General features: G+C 40.4%; 1 protein-coding gene across 5 annotated transcripts in view; it reads right to left on the bottom strand.

The window, feature by feature from the left end:
* Positions 1 to 22,320, bottom strand: part of fam13b (family with sequence similarity 13 member B) — a 106,755-nt gene that overhangs the window by 70,711 nt on the left and 13,724 nt on the right. For all 5 annotated transcript variants that reach the window (XM_033974713.2, XM_055225070.1, XM_055225071.1 and 2 more), the window contains exons 2-6: positions 20,094 to 20,239; positions 18,568 to 18,777; positions 12,934 to 13,146; positions 5,895 to 6,072; positions 4,570 to 4,714 (exon numbers count right to left, since the gene is read on the bottom strand). In XM_033974713.2, the coding sequence (XP_033830604.1) occupies positions 4,570 to 4,714; positions 5,895 to 6,072; positions 12,934 to 13,146; positions 18,568 to 18,733 (702 nt within the window). In that variant the 5' untranslated portion in view covers positions 18,734 to 18,777; positions 20,094 to 20,239. The remainder of the gene's footprint in view (positions 1 to 4,569; positions 4,715 to 5,894; positions 6,073 to 12,933; positions 13,147 to 18,567; positions 18,778 to 20,093; positions 20,240 to 22,320) is intronic.

The following is a 22,320-nucleotide window of genomic DNA, read 5'->3' as shown; positions in this document are numbered from 1 at the left end:
CAGTAATATAGAGACAGTCTGTCATTGTACAGGACTGGCCGACTAGGGCTGGACCACTTTGGAAATGTATGTATTCATGGGCAATTCCATAACAGGTTTGTAGATATCTAACCTAGGAGTGGAGTGGGTGAAAGTTATATAATATAAATGTATACATTTTTATTTTGATGACAAGTGACAATAGTTTTTCAAATGATCAGAAATCTCAAAACACTATTATGATAATATATATTTTTGAAACATCTTCCACCACGTGGATAAACTAATATAAAGACCTTGCAGAATTCAATGAATCTTTACATCCTTAACGGCATGATGAAATGTCTGCAGTCAAGCGTATTAAGTGTGGAATTCTTAGCATGCTATAACTCCAGACGTGTTAGCAGAAGCTCATCTATCAAGGCTGTGCTTACATAACTTTAGTGCATACTCTGATTTTATTAAGCAGACAGATATGGAAACACAGGAGCATGTGACATGTGATGGTTGTAAATAAATAAGGAGGGCAAGGATGTGTTTACCATTTTACATACTGTATACTATAATCTTATGCATGTGAACTAAAGGCATAAGTGAAGATGAATAATAATAAAAAGCACAGTTACTTGACATAGGGTCTCTGTACATACAGTAAGTGTTGTAACTTGCATCAGGAAAGACAAAGAAAAAAAACTGAAAATATGAATATATAGGCCTGTCATTATTACTATATTGACATAGATCCATAAATCAGCATTTCCCAGCTAGAGGTATGGGAACCCCTGGGGGTACTCAGACACTTACCGGGGGACATTTGGAATGGTTTTTGATTTTAAAAGAAGATGAAACTGTTTGTAATATTTCAATATAAGATGTTCCTTTGTGTAATTTTTTAATCTTTATTTTTGACAACATACTCCTATAGTAAACAGATTTAATTTCCAAGTACTCGAGTGAGTGTGAGACAAGGCTTAAGGGGTACTTGAGATAAAAAAAGGACAATAATTTTGCAGGGTCAGTTTTTATCATGGGTACGTTTTCTTTGGAGGAGGGAACTTTTTATTATTTTAAGATTTGTGTAGTAGAGTTTTGAATAAAATAACGTATGATTCTTTACAAAAACAAACAAGTGCCATTTATCTAATTCTGCTAGCATTTTTTATAACCATATTGTGCATTTAGAATATTTTGGGGGGAATAATCTTTTATTTATTTATTATTATGTTCACATATCAAGGGTAAGAATTGGTTTCAACATTAGTTTTTTATCGCCTGTATTTTCTTCTGCAATAATATCACACTTAAAATGTTTTATCATAAATATATAACTTTATTATAATATTGATGACATACTGTATTGGATAATCAATAAGAAATATCCACAAAAGTTGAAGCTGATCTTTTCCATCAGTTACTACCCCCTTGAATTTGGAGTATTACATGAAATATAGTAATAATTTTAACTGCAGGCACATAGAATATCGTTTGTCATCTGATAACCTTTAAAACCATTTTAAGTCCTCTTAATGACTTGTGGCAGTTGTATAGAGTTGGTGTGAACATGCAGTACCTTATACATGTACAGATACAGACTGGCAGTTAACAGGATTATGTGTAAGCATGTAGTTTGGGTGCAGGTGATAATCCCAGAAGGGGCTGACAGCGTTACATCACAGTTCTTTTCTTGTGTGCTCCTCATTAGTGTGGGCTCTCTGAAGCTGTGAAAAACACTCTACTTCCTTTACACTGCCTCTCGGTCTTATGTAAGAGTCATGGATCCATGCACAGATATTACAAACAACACAGCAGTCTGATTTTTTTTTCTTGTTTTGCTCTTGTGGCCAATAACAGATTTCTGGCAGTATCAAGACAAAGTTTTTAGCATAACACACAACTTGACGTTGTGCTAAAGTTATCAAATTAAAAGGAACTGTCTGTTGTCTGCGCTCTTACTATTTTAAAAAGGTATTATAATCACAACTGAACCTGGGTTACCAGTACCTAAGCCTGCAATATGGAGGACACACAAGTTTTCTCATTCTCAGTATATGGATAGGCCATGCCTCTTGTGAAAGCTGAGAATACCCAGAATTCACTCAGAGAACTAGCAGTACTAGCACTGATTCATGATTAGTCGCAGGTGTTGGAGGTTAGGTTTTGAGGATTCAGATCAGTCCTACAGTCCAGACCAACTGGATTTCAGCACTGAAACTGGCAACCCACTCATTCGAGGCTAATTCTGCTTTCTGATTGTAGAATTGTCTTGAGAACCAAAACACCAAATTATAACAAACAACTTGGCCCTCACGTGTAATGTTTTTTGTAATTAAGAATAATCAGCATTACAAATGTTATCAGTAAAAGCTATATTTGATTTGATCATGTTTACCTCATATCAAGGGACAAACATAGGTCAAGTTTATGAAATTTAAAATCAAATCATCATATGCTTAGTTTAACTTTTTATGTTTGTTAAAAACATAGGTTACAAAAGTTAGACAAAAAATTTCGAAACAATAAATGAAAAATCCTAATATTACTGATAACAATTATTCTGGCACATGTTATATTCTTCATCCCCATTGTATTGTATAAAATAGAATCTAATCTTGGCTAGTACTCCCATCTGAGAGAATGACATCACATTGTAGATAGGAAAACAACAATGCATTCTCCGGAGAGATGGCGCCCCACGTTCTGGCACACTCCAAATGCCACATTCTACAAGGCTTCCAAAATGACGCACGCTGTTGTGCATGAAAGGATTAAAAAAGAATGCTGGAAGGACAGAGACTGAGTGGGAGTGTGTTGTCCTAGACTGTACCATTTTCTGCTGTTATTTTCATCAGTATTTTTGGATGAGCGGGCATACCAATCAAACAAAATACAAGAGAGGTGATATAGCTGTGCTTCTGCTAGAAAAAAAGATACAAAATGGGTGTTACATGTTAAACACTACATGGATTTCAAAAGTTAAACACCAGGGGGGAAAAAAAAAAATCTTCAAGAGCATAAATTTTACTTGCATATAGATTCATACTTACAGTCACCTAAAGGATTATTAGGAACACCTGTTCAATTTCTCCTTAATGCAATTATCTAATCAACCAATCACATGGCAGTTGCTTCAATGCATTTAAGGGTGTGGTCCTGGTCAAGACAATCTCCTGAACTCCAAACTGAATGTCAGAATGGGAAAGAAAGGTGATTTAAGCAATTTTGAGCGTGGCATGGTTGTTGGTGCCAGACGGGCCGGTCTGAGTATTTCACAATCTGCTCAGTTACTGGGATTTTCACGCACAACCATTTCTAGGGTTTACAAAGAATGGTGTGAAAAGGGAAAAACATCCAGTATGCGGCAGTCCTGTGGGCGAAAATGCCTTGTTGATGCTAGAGGTCAGAGGAGAATGGGCCGAGTGATTCAAGCTGATAGAAGAGCAACGTTGACTGAAATAACCACTCGTTACAACTGAGGAATGCAGCAGAGGCATTTGTGAAGCCACAACACGCACAACCTTGAGGCGGATGGGCTACAACAGCAGAAGACCCCACTGGGTACCACTCATCTCCACTACAAATAGAAAAAAGAGGCTACAATTTGCACGAGCTCACCAAAATTGGACAGTTGAAGACTGGAAAAATGTTGCCTGGTCTGATGAATCTCGATTTCTGTTGAAACATTCAAATGGTAGAGTCAGAATTTGGCGTAAACAGAATGAGAACATGGATCCATCATGCCTTGTTACCACTGTGCAGGCTGGTGGTGGTGTAATGGTGAAGGGGATGTTCTTGACACACTTTAGGTCCCTTAGTGCCAATTGGGCATCGTTTAAATGCCACGGGCTACCTGAACATTGTTTCTGACCATGTCCATCCCTTCATGACCACCATGTACCCATCCTCTGATGGCTACTTCCAGCAGGATAATGCACCCTGTCATAAAGCTCCAATCATGTCAAATTGGTTTCTTGAACATGACAATGAGTTCACTGTACTACAATGGCCCCCACAGTCACCAGATCTCAACCCGATAGAGCATCTTTGGGATGTGGTGGAACGGGAGCTTTGTGCCCTGGATGTGCATCCCACAAATCTCCATCAACTGCAAGATGCTATCCTATCAATATGGGCCAACATTTCTAAAGAATGCTTTCAGCACCTTGTTGAATCAATGCCACGTAGAATTAAGGCAGTTCTGAAGGTGAAAGGGGGTCAAACACCGTATTAGTATGGTGTTCCTAATAATCCTTCAGGTGAGTGTATATTCACCACATTGTTTTACATACTCTCTTGTCCATTCAAAAGATATATTTGCTTTTAATTGTTTATAGCCATGGCAACAGTCATCACTCTGAAACCAAGAGAGGTTTAAGTTTCATCCACTGCATAAAGAAAATTTGTACTATTTATTTATTTACTGGGACAGTGCATGTTCATGGACAGACATGATGAAACATGAACATAAACATACTGGATTATAGACAAAGGCTAATTCCCATTTGTTTTTTCCTTGATGACGGTGTATGCATAATTATTGCACACTCCACTCATTGCATAGGCCTTGTTACTTGGCTAAAAACTCCAGCGTACCTGTTCATTAATGGAGCTGTAGTCATTTGTGGTGGACACGTCCTCCTCCTCCGAGTCAAACAGTCCCTCCTGGTTATCCAGCAGCTCTGCCAGCACTCGGCTCACACTCTCCTGCTCCCGGAGGTCCTCTGCTTCTGTGGACAGACTGACAGCACAGCGCTGCATTAAACACGAAACACAAGCCACAGCTGTCTGACAATGCATTATTCCCCAGGGGATAAATTCTGTTACTCTAAAGTACAGCCTCATCTTTTGGATAAGCATTTTTTATATGAAATATTAAAATCTAATATTAATTTTACTGAGTGTGTGTACTGAGTGTGATCGGCCAACTGATAAGTCTCTACTCTCTAATAGGAACTGATGTGTAAACAGTATATGACAGCTAATGGCATCCCTGATCCATTTGAGACTGTGCTGCAGTTACCTAAAGTTAGGAGCACATGTTACAGTTATTATTGTTGTTATAATTGTTATTGCGATTTTATTTTAACTTGACTAGTAAATGCATTGTGCAGCCCTACACAGTAAATAAAGTATACTAAGCTGTGCTCATATAGAATCTAACTACTGCTGAACTAATGAAATTAATTACCAACATTACCCAATTTTCTCATGTAATAACGTCAAATTTATTTTGCCCCAGTACAGATATGTTGTACAGATAATAATATGGATAATAATTACAGATTAAAATGATCTAGGTTTGTTTTTTACGTTTTCAAATCAGGCACAGTGGTTTTGACTAAGCACCAACTAAACCAGTCTGTAGAGGAACTCATCCACTCAACCAGATACACTCTTTCACTCAGCCCTTCATAACCCCATCAGTTTCATAACAGGTGATGAAATGAAAACCCATCACTGTACACTCTATGAAAAAGTAGACTGGCCATCACATCTGTTAGACGAGAACAACACTCTATGAAATGTATTGATACAGTAATGTGTGTACTAAGGTTGTCAAAAGTATCGAAAATCAGATACTAATCAATACTAAAACTAGTATTCATAGAACAAATGTGAACCTTTCCTGAATAGTTTTAGAATGATCTTGAGCAAGTATAAGACCACATAGACTAGTATACACACATGGACGACTATGGAACGCACCTGGATGACTGAGGGATTGCACAAATAGAAGATAGAGTAAAAAAAGTACTATCATTTAATGTTGAAAATTACATTCTATTGTCTAAATTATCTAAAAATTTAGTGTTTTTTTTATTATCATCATGGTATAGGTATTTAGTATCAAGACTATTTCTTATTATTTAAATCGAGTTTGAAATTTTAGTATCATGACAACACTAGTGCGTACTCACTGGAAAATGTCTGGTCCGAAGACAGCTGCCAGTGCCTCCACGTTCCAGCTTTCCTGCTGCAGAGACGCCACGTTGGACAAGAACCGGCACAAGAACCTGAGCAGCCCGTAGTTCACCTGAGGCAGCTGCTGGAGAAGGAACTTTAGCCTTCTGCACTGCTCCTCCTCACCACTGTAATCTGAAACACCATAAAACACAACATTATGAGTACTATTACTACTATTTAGACTTTACAACTCACTACCGGGTCATTATATTCACTACATTTACAACTGCTTGTAAAAAAGTTAACTTTACGATGCTGGATTGTATATACTTGACATTTTTAATGTGTCCTTTAGAGTCTACATTAAATTATTATCTAATGTACATGGATGATATTATCCAGGTGCAAACAGGTCATGGAATATTAAAAATAAAAATTCTAATATTAACACAAAAAGAGAATCTAATGGAGGCCTAGCACAGTGTGCCCGACTACCCATGGCGGTAATCTAAATGAGTATCGGGGGGATTAAAGGAGATTATGTGTGATGGACAACAGAAGCAAAAGAGGGCAGGGGTAAGAGGAGGTGAAGAACAGCATTTAGGCCATGGCAAAAAGGAAATGTAGCTGGGGCTTGTCAAATTGTGTTTGAAAAAAACTAATATAATGGAAAAAATAAACACAATCTTTGTAGCGAAATAAAAGCAAGAGAAAGGCAACCATATTTTCTGTACATAATGTCATTCATTTACATATGTATTGTTATGACTAGTCTACCGCAATGAAAATCTAATAAGTGATAGAATGTCTGCTATATTACAATGGAAGAGTTTTTTTCAAACAATACTAAAGAATAATTTGCAAGATGAGCACCTGCACATATTGACATGTTTTTCTTGTATTTTTTTTAACCAACTTAAAATCGACTACAAGTCAACCCTATTTTTGTAAGTAGTTAATTAATCCCCACATCATGGACCATCTGCATGCACAGGACACCAGATTTGTTCCTTGGACATCAAGTTACATTTCATGTGGGGTTTCTGTATTGAAAAACATTAGAAAGACAAGACAATGTCTTGTCAATGATGGCATACCGTAAATTTCGGACCATTGAGTGCACCTGAATATAGGCCGCACCAGCTAAATTTTAGAGAAAGAGAAAATTAATTTTGTACATATATAGGCCACACCTGAATATAAGCCATAGGTCTTCATGTTGTAACAGGAGATATTTACACAGAAAGACAGCACAATAAAGTTCTTTTTTGGTTTTAATTTATGACACTTTTTTTTCCTAACTGCCTGAAAATCACCAACACGCCATCAACTTGGAATGAACATGCTTGCATGTTTAGAAAATAAAATGGCACCAACACGATTCAACATAGCACTAACACGACATTAACATTCCTTGTTAGGAAATAAAACACACTTTAGCCAACTAGAAAAGCCACTAGTAGCTATCTTCATCTTCCTCTTGTACACTAAAGCCAATGAAGTCATCATGTTCAGTGTTTGAATTGAACAGCCCTAGAAGGATTTCGTCAGCCTCAGCCTCTCCTTCGTTGTTGCTCTCAATGTCACTTTTGTCTTGAGGCACATTCATCCTTGAGCTTGTGATGTCCTCTTCATCACACAGCAGTCCAACCTTTCTGAGACCCGTTGGTGATGGTGGACTTTTTCACACTGCTCCACGCTGTCAGGATCCACTCACAGACTTGAGCAAAAGTTGCTCTTCGCATGCGGCCAGCCTTGGTGAATGATTTCTCGCGGCTAGTCATCCAAGCCTCCCACTCAACTCGGAGTGCCACTTTAAATGCACGATTTATGCTGATGTCCAGTAGCTGCAAATATTTTGTTGTGCCCCCAGGAATCACAGCTGGAATTGAGTTTGTTCTCTTGATGGCTGCTTTCACAGAATCTGTTATATGGACCCTCATGCTGTTCGAGAAATACTTTGTCTCTGTGAAAGAATCCTCACGGTCGCTTGCTGTAGCATTCTGTAAGCCATTCCTTCATTAGGGTTTCTACCATCCACCCTTTTGCTTTGACTTTCGCCACGCTTCCTTTCAGGAGTTTTTCTTTTGGCATAGTCATCTGCTTAAAAATCACCATTGGTGGAAGCTTTTGTCCAGATGCTGTACAGCTCAGTACACAAGTGAAATGCATTGGCTCATGGCCAGTTGTTTTCAGCGTGACAGCCGATTCATCTTTCCTGTTAACAGTCCAAGTGAGAGGCAAGTCAAACGTCAAAGGTACTTCATCCATGTTTATGATGCCGTCTGGTTCGATGGATTTCTGGGCGATCTTTGAGTTGAATTTGAGGAAGATTGCAAGTTTTTCCTCGTAGTCGAGAGGGAGTTGCTGACAGAGAGTTGTCCGTGCCCTAATGGACAGGGCTTTTCGTCTCACAATCCTGAAACAACATGATGGTCCCCCTCTGAAATCTTTAAACTTTGTTTTTGCTTTCAGCCAAATCTGCATGCTGGAAACACCTCAGCAGTCTGCTCTTTGTGTGTTAACCCAGTCTTCAAGAATGTTTTCCAGTTTGGGTTATCTGCTTTTATTTCCTCTGAAAGCTTTTGTCAGCTTTTTACATTGACCAAGTTCTTCCCGCTGCCACCTCCAATGTTGCACCATCGATTCATTGATGCCAGGGTTACGTGCAGTGGCTCTATTTCCTTCTTTGATGGCCAGATTGCCTTTAACTTAAAAGTTGCATCATAATCATTTCTTCATGTTTTTTCCATGATGACGGTGTGTGCATAATCCGCAAAATGACAGTTCAAAAACAAAACATGCGTATTCTTCAGCGCATAATCTTTCCCCACATCTGTCTCACTTTTGCGTTTATTGATGAAAATATCCAGGCATTTAGTAATAGTTTAGTCGTCATTAAGAAGTAGATAGATCGATATACTGATATATCAGGCTGATATTTGCACTTTTTAGCATCATCTATTCACCTTAAATCTCAAGTAGATCCTGATATTTTGGTCGACCTGCTTCCTAAAGAATACACATAAATACACACTTTTTTGAACACTTAAATATGAATAGAACTGTGCACGTCACTACACAGCTCATAGGTTTATGGCATTAAATGACTATGGTTGACTTCATAGTAAATATAAATTACATAATTTGGGAAATTAATACACATTGGCCCAAAAAGTATCAGCTTTGTCTGGATTCTATATAATTGTATGCGGAAAAAAATAATAATAATAAAAACATATTGGTCAATCTCTATTCTTATTACTTTGTTTTTGTTCATTTTTGTCACTCAAAAATTCCACATTGACAAAAACTATGAAAAAAATATATTTGTTGACACTGGCTGATAAGATAGATGAGTTGATCGGATTAATAGCTGGTGTCTTAATCCACCCATACAATGACTAGAGATAGACAGATATATCGGGCCGATATTTGTATTGACTATCGACCCCAAATCTCCAAGCACAGGCCGATATTTTCTTTTGGTCGATTTGTTGCCTAGAACGTACACACAAAGCTTTATTTTAACACTTTAATACAAAGAGACAACTGCACTAAATGTGATGCATTGCTCTCTTAAAGATTTATGTTAAAAAAGAGCTGTGGGTGAATTTGTAGTAAACTGAAATGACATAATTTGAAAAAAAAAAATCCAAATCCGCTCTACATATCCATCCATCCATCCATTTTCTTCGGCTTATCCGGGGCCGGGTCGCGGGGGCAGCAGTCTAAGCAGGGACTCCCAGACTTCCCTCACCCCGGACACGTCCTCCAGCTCCTCCGGTGGGACCCCAAGGCGTTCCCAGGCCAGCCGAGAGACATAGTCCCTCCAGCGTGTCCTGGGTCTTCCCCGGGGCCTCCTCCCGGTGGGACATGCCCAGAACACCTCCCTAGGGAGGCGTCCAGGAGGCATCCTGAGCAGATGCCCGAGCCACCTCAGCTGGTTCCTCTCAACGTGTAGGAGCAGCGGCTCTACTCCGAGCTCCTCCCGTGTGACCGAGCTCCTCACCCTATCCCTAAGGGTGCGCCCGGCCACTCTGCGGAGGAAGCCCATTTCAGCCGCTTGTATCCGCGATCTTGTCCTTTCGGTCATTACCCAAAGCTCATGACCATAGGTGAGGGTAGGAACGTAGATTGACCGGTAAATCGAGAGCTTCGCCTTCCGGCTCAGCTCCTTCTTTACCACAACGGACCGATACAGCGACCGCATCACTGCAGACGCTGCACCGATCCGCCTGTCAATCTCACGCTCCATCCTTCCCTCACTCGTGAACAAGACCCCGAGATACTTGAACTCCTCCACTTGGGGCAGAGACTCACCACCCACCCGGAGAGAGCAAACCACCTTTTTCCGGTCGAGAACCATGGCCTCGGATTTGGAGGAGCTGATTCTCATCCCAGCCGCTTCACACTCGGCTGCAAACCGCCCCAGTGCCTGCTGCAGGTCCTGGCTTGAAGAAGCCAATCCTGTGGTTCCCAAACCAGGCCCCCTCCGGCCCCTGGCTGCGCCTAGAAATTCTGTCCATAAATATAATGAACAGAACCGGTGACAAAGGGCAGCCCTGGCGGAGTCCAACATGCACCGGGAACAGGTCTGACTTACTGCCGGCAATGCGAACACAGCTCCTGCTCCGGTCATACAGGGACTGGACAGCCCTTAGCAAAGAGCCCCGGACCCCATACTCCCAGAGCACCCCCCAAAGGACACCACGAGGGACACGGTCGAATGCCTTCTCCAGATCCACAAAACACATGTGGACTGGTTGGGCATACTCCCATGAGCCCTCGAGGACCCGATGGAGAGTATAGAGCTGGTCCAGTGTTCCACGACCAGGACGAAAACCACACTGCTCCTCCTGAATCCGAGGTTCGACTATCGGTCGGATTCTCCTCTCCAGTACCCTGGAATAGACCTTACCGGGAAGGCTGAGGAGTGTGATTCCCCTGTAATTGGAACACACCCTCCGGTCCCCCTTCTTATACAGAGGGACCACCACCCCAGTCTGCCATTCCACAGGTACTGTCCCCGACCGCCACGCGATGTTGCAGAGACGTGTCAGCCAAGACAGTCCCACAACATCCAGAGACTTGAGGTACTCAGGACGGATCTCATCCACCCCCGGAGCCTTGCCACCGAGGAGCTTGCCAACCACCTCAGTGACTTCAGCCAGGGTGATGGACGAGTCCGCCTCTGGGTCCCCAGTTTCTGCTTCCTCCTCGGAAGACGTGACAGTGGGATTGAGGAGATCCTCAAAGTATTCCTTCCACCGCCCGACAACATCCCCAGTCGAGGTCAGCAGCTCTCCACCCGCACTGTAAACAGTGTTGGTGAAGCACTGCTTTCCCCTCCTGAGGCGTCGGACGGTTTGCCAGAATCTCTTTGAGGCCGTCCGATAGTCCTCCTCCATGGCCTCCCCGAACTCCTCCCAACCCCGAGTTTTTGCCTCTGTGACTGCCCGAGCCGCGGCACGCTTGGCCTGCCGGTACTCATCAGCTGCCTCAGGAGTCCCACGAGCCAACAAGGCTCGATAGGACTCCTTCTTCAGCTTGACGGCATCCCTTACTTCCGGTGTCCACCACCGGGTTCGGGGATTGCCGCCGCGACAAGCACCACAGACCTTACGACCACAGCTACGAGCAGCCGCATCAACAATAGAGGTGGAGAACATGGCCCACTCGGAGTCCATGTCTCCAACCTCCCCCAGGATCAGGGAGAAGCTCTCCCGGAGGTGGGAGTTGAAGACTCCCCTGACGGAGGGCTCCGCCAGACGTTCCCAGCAGACCCTCACAATACGCTTGGGCCTGCCAGGTCTGTCCGGCTTCCTCCTCCGCCAGCGGATCCAACTCACCACCAGGTGGTGATCAGTTGACAGCTCAGCCCCTCTCTTCACCCGAGTGTCCAAGACACGCGGTCGGAGGTCAGATGACACGACAACAAAGTCGATCATCGACCTCCGACCTAGAGTGTCCTGGTGCCACGTGCACCGATGGACACCCTTGTGCTCGAACATGGTGTTTGTTATGGACAAGCTGTGGCTAGCACAGAAGTCCAATAACAAAACACCGCTCGGGTTCAGATCGGGGAGGCCGTTCCTCCCAATCACGCCCCTCCAAGTGTCACTGTCGTTACCCACATGGGCGTTGAAGTCCCCCAGGAGAACAACGGAGTCCCCGGTTGGTGCACTGTCTAGTACCCCTCCCAGGGACTCCAAGAAGGCCGGGTACTCTGCACTGCTGTTTGGCCCGTAGGCCGACACAACAGTGAGAGACCTGTCCCCGACCCGAAGGCGCAGGGACGCGACCCTCTCGTTCACCGGAGTGAACCCCAACACGCAGCGGCTGAGCTGTGGGGCAATGAGCAAGCCCACACCAGCTCGCCGCCGCTCCCCGCGGGCAACGCCAGAGAAATGGAGAGTCCAACCCCTCTCAAGAAGATGGGTTCCAGAGCCCAAGCTGTGTGTGGAGGTGAGGCCGACTATATCTAGCCGGTAACGCTCAACCTCCCGCACAAGCTCAGGCTCCTTCCCCCCCAGCGAGGTGACATTCCATGTCCCCAGAGCTAGTCTCCATGTCCGGAGATCCGGTCGTCGAGGTCCCCGCCTTCGACTGCTACCCGGATCTCTCCGCACCAGCCCCTCATGGCTCCTCCCGCAGGTGGTGGGTCCACGGGAGGACGGCCCCACGTCGTTTCTTCGGGCTGGGCCCGACCGGGCCCCATGGGGAAAGGCCCGGCCACCAGGCGCTCGCTGCCGAGCACCCACCCCAGGCCTGGCTCCAGGGTGAGGCCCCGGTAACGCCAGTCCGGGCGACGTAAACGGCCTCCTTGGATTTCTCTTCATGTTGGGCTTCTGAACCGCTCTTAGTCAGACCCGTCTCCCAGGACCTGTTTGCCATGGGTGACCCTACCAGGGGCATGAAGCCCCCGACAACATAGCTCCCAGGATCATTCGGGTGCTCAAACCCCTCCACCACGGTAAGGTGGCGGTTCGGGGAGGGCTCTACATATCGGATGAAAAAATTCATATCAGTCGATCTCAAGCTGACCCATACCTTGGTGCAATTGCAGGATGTGTGCCTGCATGGCGGTAGGGATGATGGGCTCCGGCAGCTCCTGGAGGAAGAGTCGGAGCAGGGACACGGCTGAGGCCAGGTCCGCCTCCCGCTGCAGCTGTACCTCCTCCCCGCTGTCGTACCTCTGACGCAGCCACTCTACGCGCTCCGCATTACCATTCACCAGGAACACGCCCTCCACGTCTAGATCGCCTGCCGACACAGATACTGTTTATTCTCAAGTACACAGGATAGTATTGGTAGGACGAGACACAAGTTCCACAATACGGGATTTTGACATAATTTATAATGCATTTTAACTGTGCAATCCACAATTTCACAATTTCGGCTTTGCAATATCATAATTTATATAATTTAATATTTTTGCAATTTTTTGGAACTTCTCAAAATATTTAACTCACCATCGCTTAACCCTTTTTTGTCCAAACCTAATTTTTTATCTGGAGAGACCTTGTGGCACGAGATCCTGTCCCATACCTACAAGGACGATGATATCATTACAGGATAGAAGATTTTGGAAAATAGTATTTGCAGATAGATTTTACTTTAAAGTGCGTGAGACTACTCATTTCACTAAAGCATAGTCATAGTCATTATATGTAAGATTTGACTAAAAATTGTGCCTAGTTTTGTCTTTTTTTTCTCCCCTTTTTGGTGGAGTTTGAGAAAGTTTATAATTTACTTCCTGGGTAGACATGAGCAGCAGTTGTGGCATATTTAGAGACAAGTCTGTAATTGTTACCTAGCAACCATAATGTTAACAAAGTCAATTGTTTTCATTAGTGTAATTATAACTATTGTATAATTTAGACAACACCTTTACTTTGTTAAATTAATGTTTAAACTGACAGAAAAAAGCAGCCTTTGTGCATACATTGTCCCTGCATTTTGGATGGAATTTTCTGTGCTGATGACATTGGAAGAGGTATTCAGTGCTACTTCCTGTATTCTTGTACTTTCCTTCTAATCCTTTTGTCCCCAGAAACTGACACTTTTACAAATATTTACCACAGGTGCTGTCCCACCAACCCAAGTAATAATTAGAAAAAACACAAAAACCTGTCATATAAACTTTAAGATCTATAAACAATCCATACCTAACATTGCCAGAAGCATTAAAATTTGAGAGTAGACTGAAATATGAACTGTTAAAATTACAGCAACTACAAATTAATTTAAAAAACAAGATATTGTGTGTTACACAGATGACAATACATTTAGAAATGAGCGTACACTGCGGAGTTGCATGCACTCTAGAGATCCCATATAGCTTGTGTTTGCCAATAAATATATGAGTGTTACATTTCTGTTTAGTAAAGACCAGCTGTGTCCAAAACAAATCATTAAATATTTACTAGGCACTCGGGAGGGTATATGGGACAAATGAGCTGTAACTGAACAACAGGAACAAGGCCTGAATGTGTAAATCTGTAAGTGAATGGTTTATATATTTCTATACCATTTTCGTTATGTTTTGTTTGATTAAGGAAACTCTTATTATTTATGTAACACTTTAGTTTAGAGAGTACATATTAATGGTTGATGGTAAAATGTAAAGTGCTTAGCATTTATTTTCTTTATAGCTATTAATTTATGAAGGATTCAGCTATTGACTATGTTCTTCATTAGCATTATCAACACTAGAAGCTTTCATACACACTAATGACCTTATTCCACCCCGCCCCCACTTTTGTCTCTAAATGCTTCTAAACCGCACTTTTTTGTGGTGGCACTTCCGATTAAATGGGAATCCCATTCATTTAAATGGAGAATTTGAGAAAAGTTTTGCTCAATAGGTTGATTGCTCACTATAAAGTAGGCTGATTTTTATAAAATGTTAAATATTCATGTGCAACAGGTCTAAAGCCACCCACAAAATCGGTGCATTGTTGAACAGCTTTGTAGTCAGTATAAAACTTATTTACTATCAAGATCAGCAGCCGTATGCAAAATAATACAATTCAAAAGACGGATAGCAGTACTCATGCAACTTCCGGAATAAGGTGAATAGAGCTAGTAAAGTTGAAAAACCAAGTTGCTGTAACAAAAATATGCAACCAGTCTAGTTCACTACCTTACATTTACATTATGTGAAATCCAACACTCATGTGAACTTTCCCCCTTTTATCAGAGGAGACACCTGACATTCCACTGTATCATAACCCTGTCAGACCTTATCATTTTGCCATCTTATCTCAATGTGCCATTGTGCTGCTTTGTGGGGTGAGCTTCATTATGTGTTGTGTTTGCATGATTTGACAGTGCCATCTTATGTAACATCTTATTCACTGTGCACACATGAGATTCTCAGGAGATTGGAGCTTTTCTCTGCCTCAGTAACTTGTGTCCCAGCTGCACCTCCCTTATGACAGCTCATACACAGGGCTTATACTTTAGTGTAGTATAATTCTACCAGTCCATGGTCTGCTTCATTACACAGTGTACTTTAGCAGGTTGAACTTGCACTAAATAAAAAGGACTCACTACCATACCTTGTCTGAATAAACCTTTATCAATGTCTAAAAAGATGCCGGTAAAAGGTTTCTTGTTATTCTCAAATAAATGGCAAGAAATGTTGATGAGTATGTAATAAAATATGTTTTAGTTGTCTAGGAAATCCAGAATGACATTTCTCCATACAGATGGATATCAGTCTGGTTCCCACGCACTCCATTGTGTCTCAAGCCCGGCCAAACATGATTGTTTTTTTCTATGAAACAAAGGAGCTCTTTGGTCACTTATTATTTACAAATAAAATCCCAAATTTTCTCACCTCAGTTTAATAGAGGTTCGTGCTTGGCACACTGATTCTGCAGAAATCCTCAATGTTTTTCAGCCCCCTGTGATATTTTTTTTCCTTTATTTTTTCTGATAAAGATGGACAATGTGTGTCCCCAATTGGATAATCCACCGCAGTCATGCCCATTTGAAAACGGGGAGATTCATCGGTGACCAGACTCACATCTTCGCAAGATCCCAAGCAAATGTCTTGGTTAAATTAGCCAATTTTTAAAAAACTATGTAACTACATATGTAACTATTTGGAAGTTACTGTTTTTGAAAGAAATATTCACAACAGAAACCCACAAATGTTTAACCTTAATATTATTTGTTTGGGACTAGGTCCACAAACCTGTAAGATTAAGTCCTTTCAACTGACAACAATCATTTCATCAACTTTAGAGTTGAAAACGTTCTGAAGCTATTGTAAAAAAAAAAAAAAAAAAATCCAATTCCTTTTTTTATGCTCACAGAGAAGATGTTGAACTTTGAGAAATATTAACCAGGTCAACAAATCTGCAATCTGACAGCTAAACAGCAAAATACACTGTAGAGTTCTGGCCTAAATTAAACTATACTGATTCTAGATTGTTGTGATGTCAAATGAGCCCATCCCATTGTGATTTTAATGTTTTTTTTTCCTTCTTTGTGTAGGAATTATGCTATGCAAATAAACTTGGCTTGCCTACTGGGAAAAGTAAGAATATAGCTGCTTTAACCAACCATACAATGTATACAAGAGTCTTATTTTTAATTCATAAATACTGTAAGAAGCAAAATGGACAAACATTCAATTCAATTTATTTGTAGTCATTGTCACAGAAGAACAACGAAATTGCGTTTGGAGCATCCCATAAAGTATATATGATAACCTTGAATTATGAAGTCACAGAATGCCTAACAACGTTTTTTATATTTTAAAATGAACAAAGAACGTTTATTTTGAGCTCAAGGCGCACTCCTACTCATGTTATTCAACCATTTTATCCAACACTGACGACAGAGGTGAGTGAACTGAGTACTCAAAGACAAATTATTAAATGTATCCGTGTGTCTGTGCATGATTGTTGGCCTAAATCCCAGGGGTAGGATATAGAATCATTTGACAAGTTTAAATTGTGGGTCTGTGGTGCTCCCCACAGCTGAGTCCTGGTGTTTTCATTAGACATCGGGCTGCTGACAGAGGGCTTATGTAATGAGGACGACCAGTGAAGCGATAACTGGAGCTGTCTGCTTCATCTTATCGCGCCAATGAGGGAGAGACATATTTGGTGTTAGTGTGATGTAATGCAGTCAGGTTAAGTCAGGTCATACACAACGAAACAAAACAAAAAAAGGAGCCAGCTAGATACATTTGATAAGAGATATTCTTATCTTTTATGACATCTTTTTATGATTATGGGACTGTGAATTTAGTATAATTACATATTCAATTACTAGAGTTATGTAATTAAAGAAAACATAACTCAATAAATAACCCAAGCAGGCTATTGATATTAAAGAGGGGCTATTTTACTTCTATGGAGTATTACCTGCTAACACATAACATATTTAGATCACAATGTTTCAGTTTATTGTTTTAAAAATGCTATATGCTCTGAAAACAATGTACTAACATGTTTAATAAGTTTCAGTTTCATTTTTAATCGAGTTCCCTCTCCCTTTGTTTCCAGTGTTAAGTCACTCCCCCTTCAGAGCACTATGCCAACACAATCCCGCTAATGAAACTACAACACAGTGCATCAGGTTGTGCAAGGTTGTCAAATTGTGTACAGTTTTATATCATGCTTTTATACATTTATGAAGAATTGTCGTGCGATAGCAGGGATGACGTAGGCCTGTGAGCTGAGCATTGCTCAGAATCCTACAGCTAACCCTAGATAAGGTTCGAATAGGGCCCGGAAGAGATCGCGAAAAATACTAAAACATGCACGGATGCCACTGAAAACCTCTTCAGGCATGTTTTTGATGAGGGAAAAATGTTATAACATGGTAGAAAGCCACAAAAAGTATATTTTGCATAATATGGTGGTGAAATGGTAGTGAATAATTATGATCAGAATGCATGAGGTAAGTGAGGAATAACTTTGGACCACAAACTGTTTAAAATGAACTAGTTCTGTTTTTTGCATTTTAAGACAAGTAAATTATTATTTATCTTGTTTTTAGGCAAGGCAAGGCGAGTTTATTTGTATAGCACAATTTGTGCACAAGGTAATTCAAAGTGCTTTACAGAATAAGAAAGACACTAAAATCAAAACATAAATAATCACAAATAATCATCATAAATTTCCCATTAAAAGAGAAGAGTGCAGAATAAAAACCTTTCAGTCATATGCACAGCTGAACAGAACCGCTTTGAGCCTGGATTTAAACATTGTCACTGTTTTTAGACTAGTGTTGTCATGATACTAAAATTTGATTGTATTTCAATACTAAGGGATGGACTGTACTCATTACTGATTCTGATACCAAGGCGATAATAAAAAAAACACTCGAAAATAGTATGTCACTTTCAGCATTAAATTGTAGTGTCTTCTTTTATATTACCACATGGTTTTATATCGCTGTAATCCCTCAGTCATCCGGGTAGCTTCCATAGTGGTCCATGGGCATATAGTAGTCAATGCGGTCTTATACTTGTGTTTTATCCTGCGAATGTGACTTTTTTTAGTATCCATACCTGCTCAAATGAGTATCTAGTTTCGATACTAGTTTTAGTATCGATTAGTATCAGATTTTCAAGCGAATATTAAGTAGTGGGGCCTATACTGCTATTGATTGGAAACTGTGTAAAAACATTTGACCTGACTTGTGTGTTCCGTGTCTCACCATGCTCTTCGATGTACTCTACGATGTGTTTGACCAGCGCTGGGACCTCGTGTCCACTGACGGTGTGTGCGTGCGTCACCTCCTCCAACGGGACGCCGAAGACTCGAGTGGTGTTGGCCGAGCTCCCACCTTCGTCGCCTGGCAACGGAGACACGCTCTTCCTCATGGCCCGCTCCTCCTCCTCACCACAACCCTGCCGAGGCCTGACGTCTGTCAAAAGTAAAGGATAAAGGCTAGCACAATAGACTTTATTTACCTTTATACAATATAGTTACACACACTGGTACTGTCAGTCTATACCTGATGATACCTATCTAGGTTAATGTTGAATTGCACATGCGTTTTTATGATTTTTTTTAACCTATATTTACAACAGGTATTATCCCACCAAATTAAATCAAAATTATAGTTTTACACCAAGAAGCAATTTGTGAAGAGAAGTTGAAAAAAAATACAGGGAGTAGAGACTCTAAAACATATTGATGACGTCACAGTAGGGAAAATTGGCACAATTTACAAATGAGAATTCTTTTTCTGATATTTTAACATAAGAAAACACCTGAATTGAGTTTAAATAATATTTTATCTGTCAAATAATAATTTCTGTGTACATTAGAGAAGTTTTGGACCAGTGTACAGTATAGTTGCTAGGTAACAATCATGGAATCCCCTAATGTGAAGTCAACATTTCCAATCAGAAAGTATTTTAAACCTGAAAAAAATGCCAAACTGGGAAATAAATGGGAAAACTCTTAAATATAATGATCTTAACTATGTTTTAGCAAAATTAGTTTTCTAACCTGTCACAAGCACTTTAAAACATTATAGTAGTCTTGAATTATGAATGACTCCAGTGATTAATTCACTATCCACTAAATTATTCATCTCCCTGCCACATGAATCAAATCGGCACTTATACCATCCTAGTCTTTACATACACTTTAGTCTTTTTTTTCCCAATGCCAATATTCCAAAACATTCATGTATCAGTATTGAATAGCAGGTATTTAGCAAGTATTTATTCCACTGAAAAACTTGCGTCCTTACTGTTTCTATTGAAATGTTGTTCCTTTGGCAATAATATTCCACATAAAACCTGTCTACTTCCATGGGAAATGTTCTCAAATATGGTTTTAACTTTGTTTTACCATGGCATCATACAGGCGGTGTGCCACCTCCAGAAAGTTACATTCTGTGTCTTGAAGGATCAGTTTTTTTTTTCAGATAACCAACCAAGAATTTGACAACATTTTCACAAATTTTAGTTGGCTGTAATGATTTGGTTTAAATTGTGCATATTTAAAACACTATTTAAAGCATTCTTATAGGATTTAACCAAACATAAAGACTGATACACTGTTGCTTAGTAACAGCCAGTTGCCAGTTTTTTGCTTATGTTATTCCAGAGCTGAACACATTACATCCTATTTTATTATCCAGGCCATCGTTAAAATAGACTGAGGAACTGTGATCCATTATAAAAGTCCTGTTCTAATAACAGGAAGTGCTTGTGATTGTATCCTTACCGTGTAGCAGTTAAAGTGTGTTCTATCCGCTCCTCCCCACACCAGTGAAAGGGTAAAACATCTAGGGCTGCTTCAGGTTGTGGCAAAAGATGAGCCGGTAGTTCCTCATTGACGGTCCGCTAATCCTCTAGCAGGATTCTTTTTAGCTGCAAAGAGAAGACAAGACAAAGTCAGTTAAGAAGTGGTTGCCTAACGAGTAGTCCTACAGTCAGGTTCAATAGTATTTGTATGTTTTATAGAACTCAGTAGCAACATGTAGAACAAAATCTGTGTATAACAACCTATAAAGCTTTATTTTCAATTCACTAGTAAATGATCTGGCATGTCCCTTGATCACCCATTTGTGGAAGCGTTTATTAAGTTCAATAAGGTCCGTGTTCAACGTAAAATTGTGGGACATGCAAAGACTAACATTTTCAACTCTTTCAACAACAATAAAAAGTGAGCCATTTAAAATAGAATCCCAAGACAAAACTGTCAGGAAATCTCTGCATCATCCATCAGTGGTTCAGTTTACTTTTTATTTCCAGCGCTTGATTCTTGGCAGACTAGCAGACAGCCAACACAATGACACAACAGATTGGGGTACTTAGTTTTCCCAGAGTGCTTTGCCTTGTATAAAAAACGATCCTAAAAAGGCCTCCACAGAAAGGATCCCATCTGTAATGGAAATGCCTGAAAAGAACTTCTAGATGGTTTACCCAGCGAGTTCTAATCCCTACTGTCATGGTGGGCAGCTTTGTGTTCGACAATAAGGTGCACTGTTCACATGGAAACGGAGAAAGCTGAGAGATGTTTTATAGACAGAAAAGAAAGTAGCAGAAGAGATGGCTGCTTTAGGGGGAGCAGGATCTCTGACAGTTTGATTCTAAAAAATCTTAAGTAGTATAGTGTTTATTTTATTAAATTCAAAAAGCTGGATAAAAATGAAAATGGAAAAAAAATGCATGTTGTATGTATATATTTTTAAAGCAGAATATTTGTTGCTTGTTGAGGAAATTATGGTGTATTCCTCTGCATAAAAACTGATAACTTTTTAGACCTTTTAGTTTAGATCTGTATAAAGAAGTCTTTTTGTGAATTCTCCTGTATTAAAAAATGAAAAAGTGAATTTTGAACATATTCTTGTTACTATATATAAACACACAAATCACAAATCTAATGGCAATGCTTGTCAGAAAAAAATCACAATTAGATATTTTTTCCAAATCTTTCAGCTTTCCAGATAAAGGTGATGACAGTAATTTCACATTTGTCTGATACTAATACTAACTACTGTCCTCAACTCGATACAGATCAAATCTTTAAAGCTAAACTTTGAAAATTTAAAAGATAATTGCATGTTCATCAAATCTGACCTTTAAGCCCATTTATGTCAGACAATACTTTTTAGAATAACATAGTATCTGCCAAAACCCCCGGTTCCCGTTCCAACAGAGCATGATTAAATATTAATTAAATAGATTATGAATTATACAGTTACTTTCATCTGACTTGCATCATGTTACTTCCCCCTTAGATATTTAAACACCCAGCCTCAGTTTTCTCTGTCTAACCCCAGATTATACCCAAAAGTTCAGAGAAAGTGTGCACAGTAACTGAGAAGCATCTTACATAGTGCATTACCACATTCATTTTTGCACCCTTCCAGTTAGACTGCAATACAATATGAATATGATTATCATAACCATTAAATTGTACTTTTCAGAGTACTTTTCTAGCACCCTACTTTTACTTTTACTCTCCTTCAAATTACATTAAAAGGCAATTAATTAAATCAGATGTTACCTCCACACAGTTACTCTTTAAGTTACTCTTACTTGAGGAGTACTTTTCCCAAAAACTTTTTTGTTTTTACTTGAGTATTTTCTTGGACCAATACTTTGTATTTATACTTCTCTTTATTAGATTTTTACACTCTAGAATAAATTATAATATTTTGCTGATAACACACACAAAATAAGCAGGCCTTTCTTTATTGGATACAAGAATGTAAACTGTGCAGACTGTGGTCTATTTGTCGTTCTATGCCTTTTCTCCTTAAATATACACTGTTCAAAGGGGAGGTCAAATCTTCAAACAAAGCATAATGAACTTGTTGAACTCTGAACTTTAGCCCAATTCTTCCCCGGAGCCGGCCCATTGAGAGAACGAATGCAGGCCCATTGACAGAACAAATGCCTGCTATGTGTGCAATGTGTTTGTGCAGTGGTTTAAGCGCAAGTTT

Source organism: Periophthalmus magnuspinnatus, chromosome 10 (assembly GCF_009829125.3).
Source record: "Periophthalmus magnuspinnatus isolate fPerMag1 chromosome 10, fPerMag1.2.pri, whole genome shotgun sequence".
Taxonomy (NCBI): domain Eukaryota; kingdom Metazoa; phylum Chordata; class Actinopteri; order Gobiiformes; family Gobiidae; genus Periophthalmus; species Periophthalmus magnuspinnatus.
This window is presented reverse-complemented; position numbering and strand designations above follow the sequence as displayed.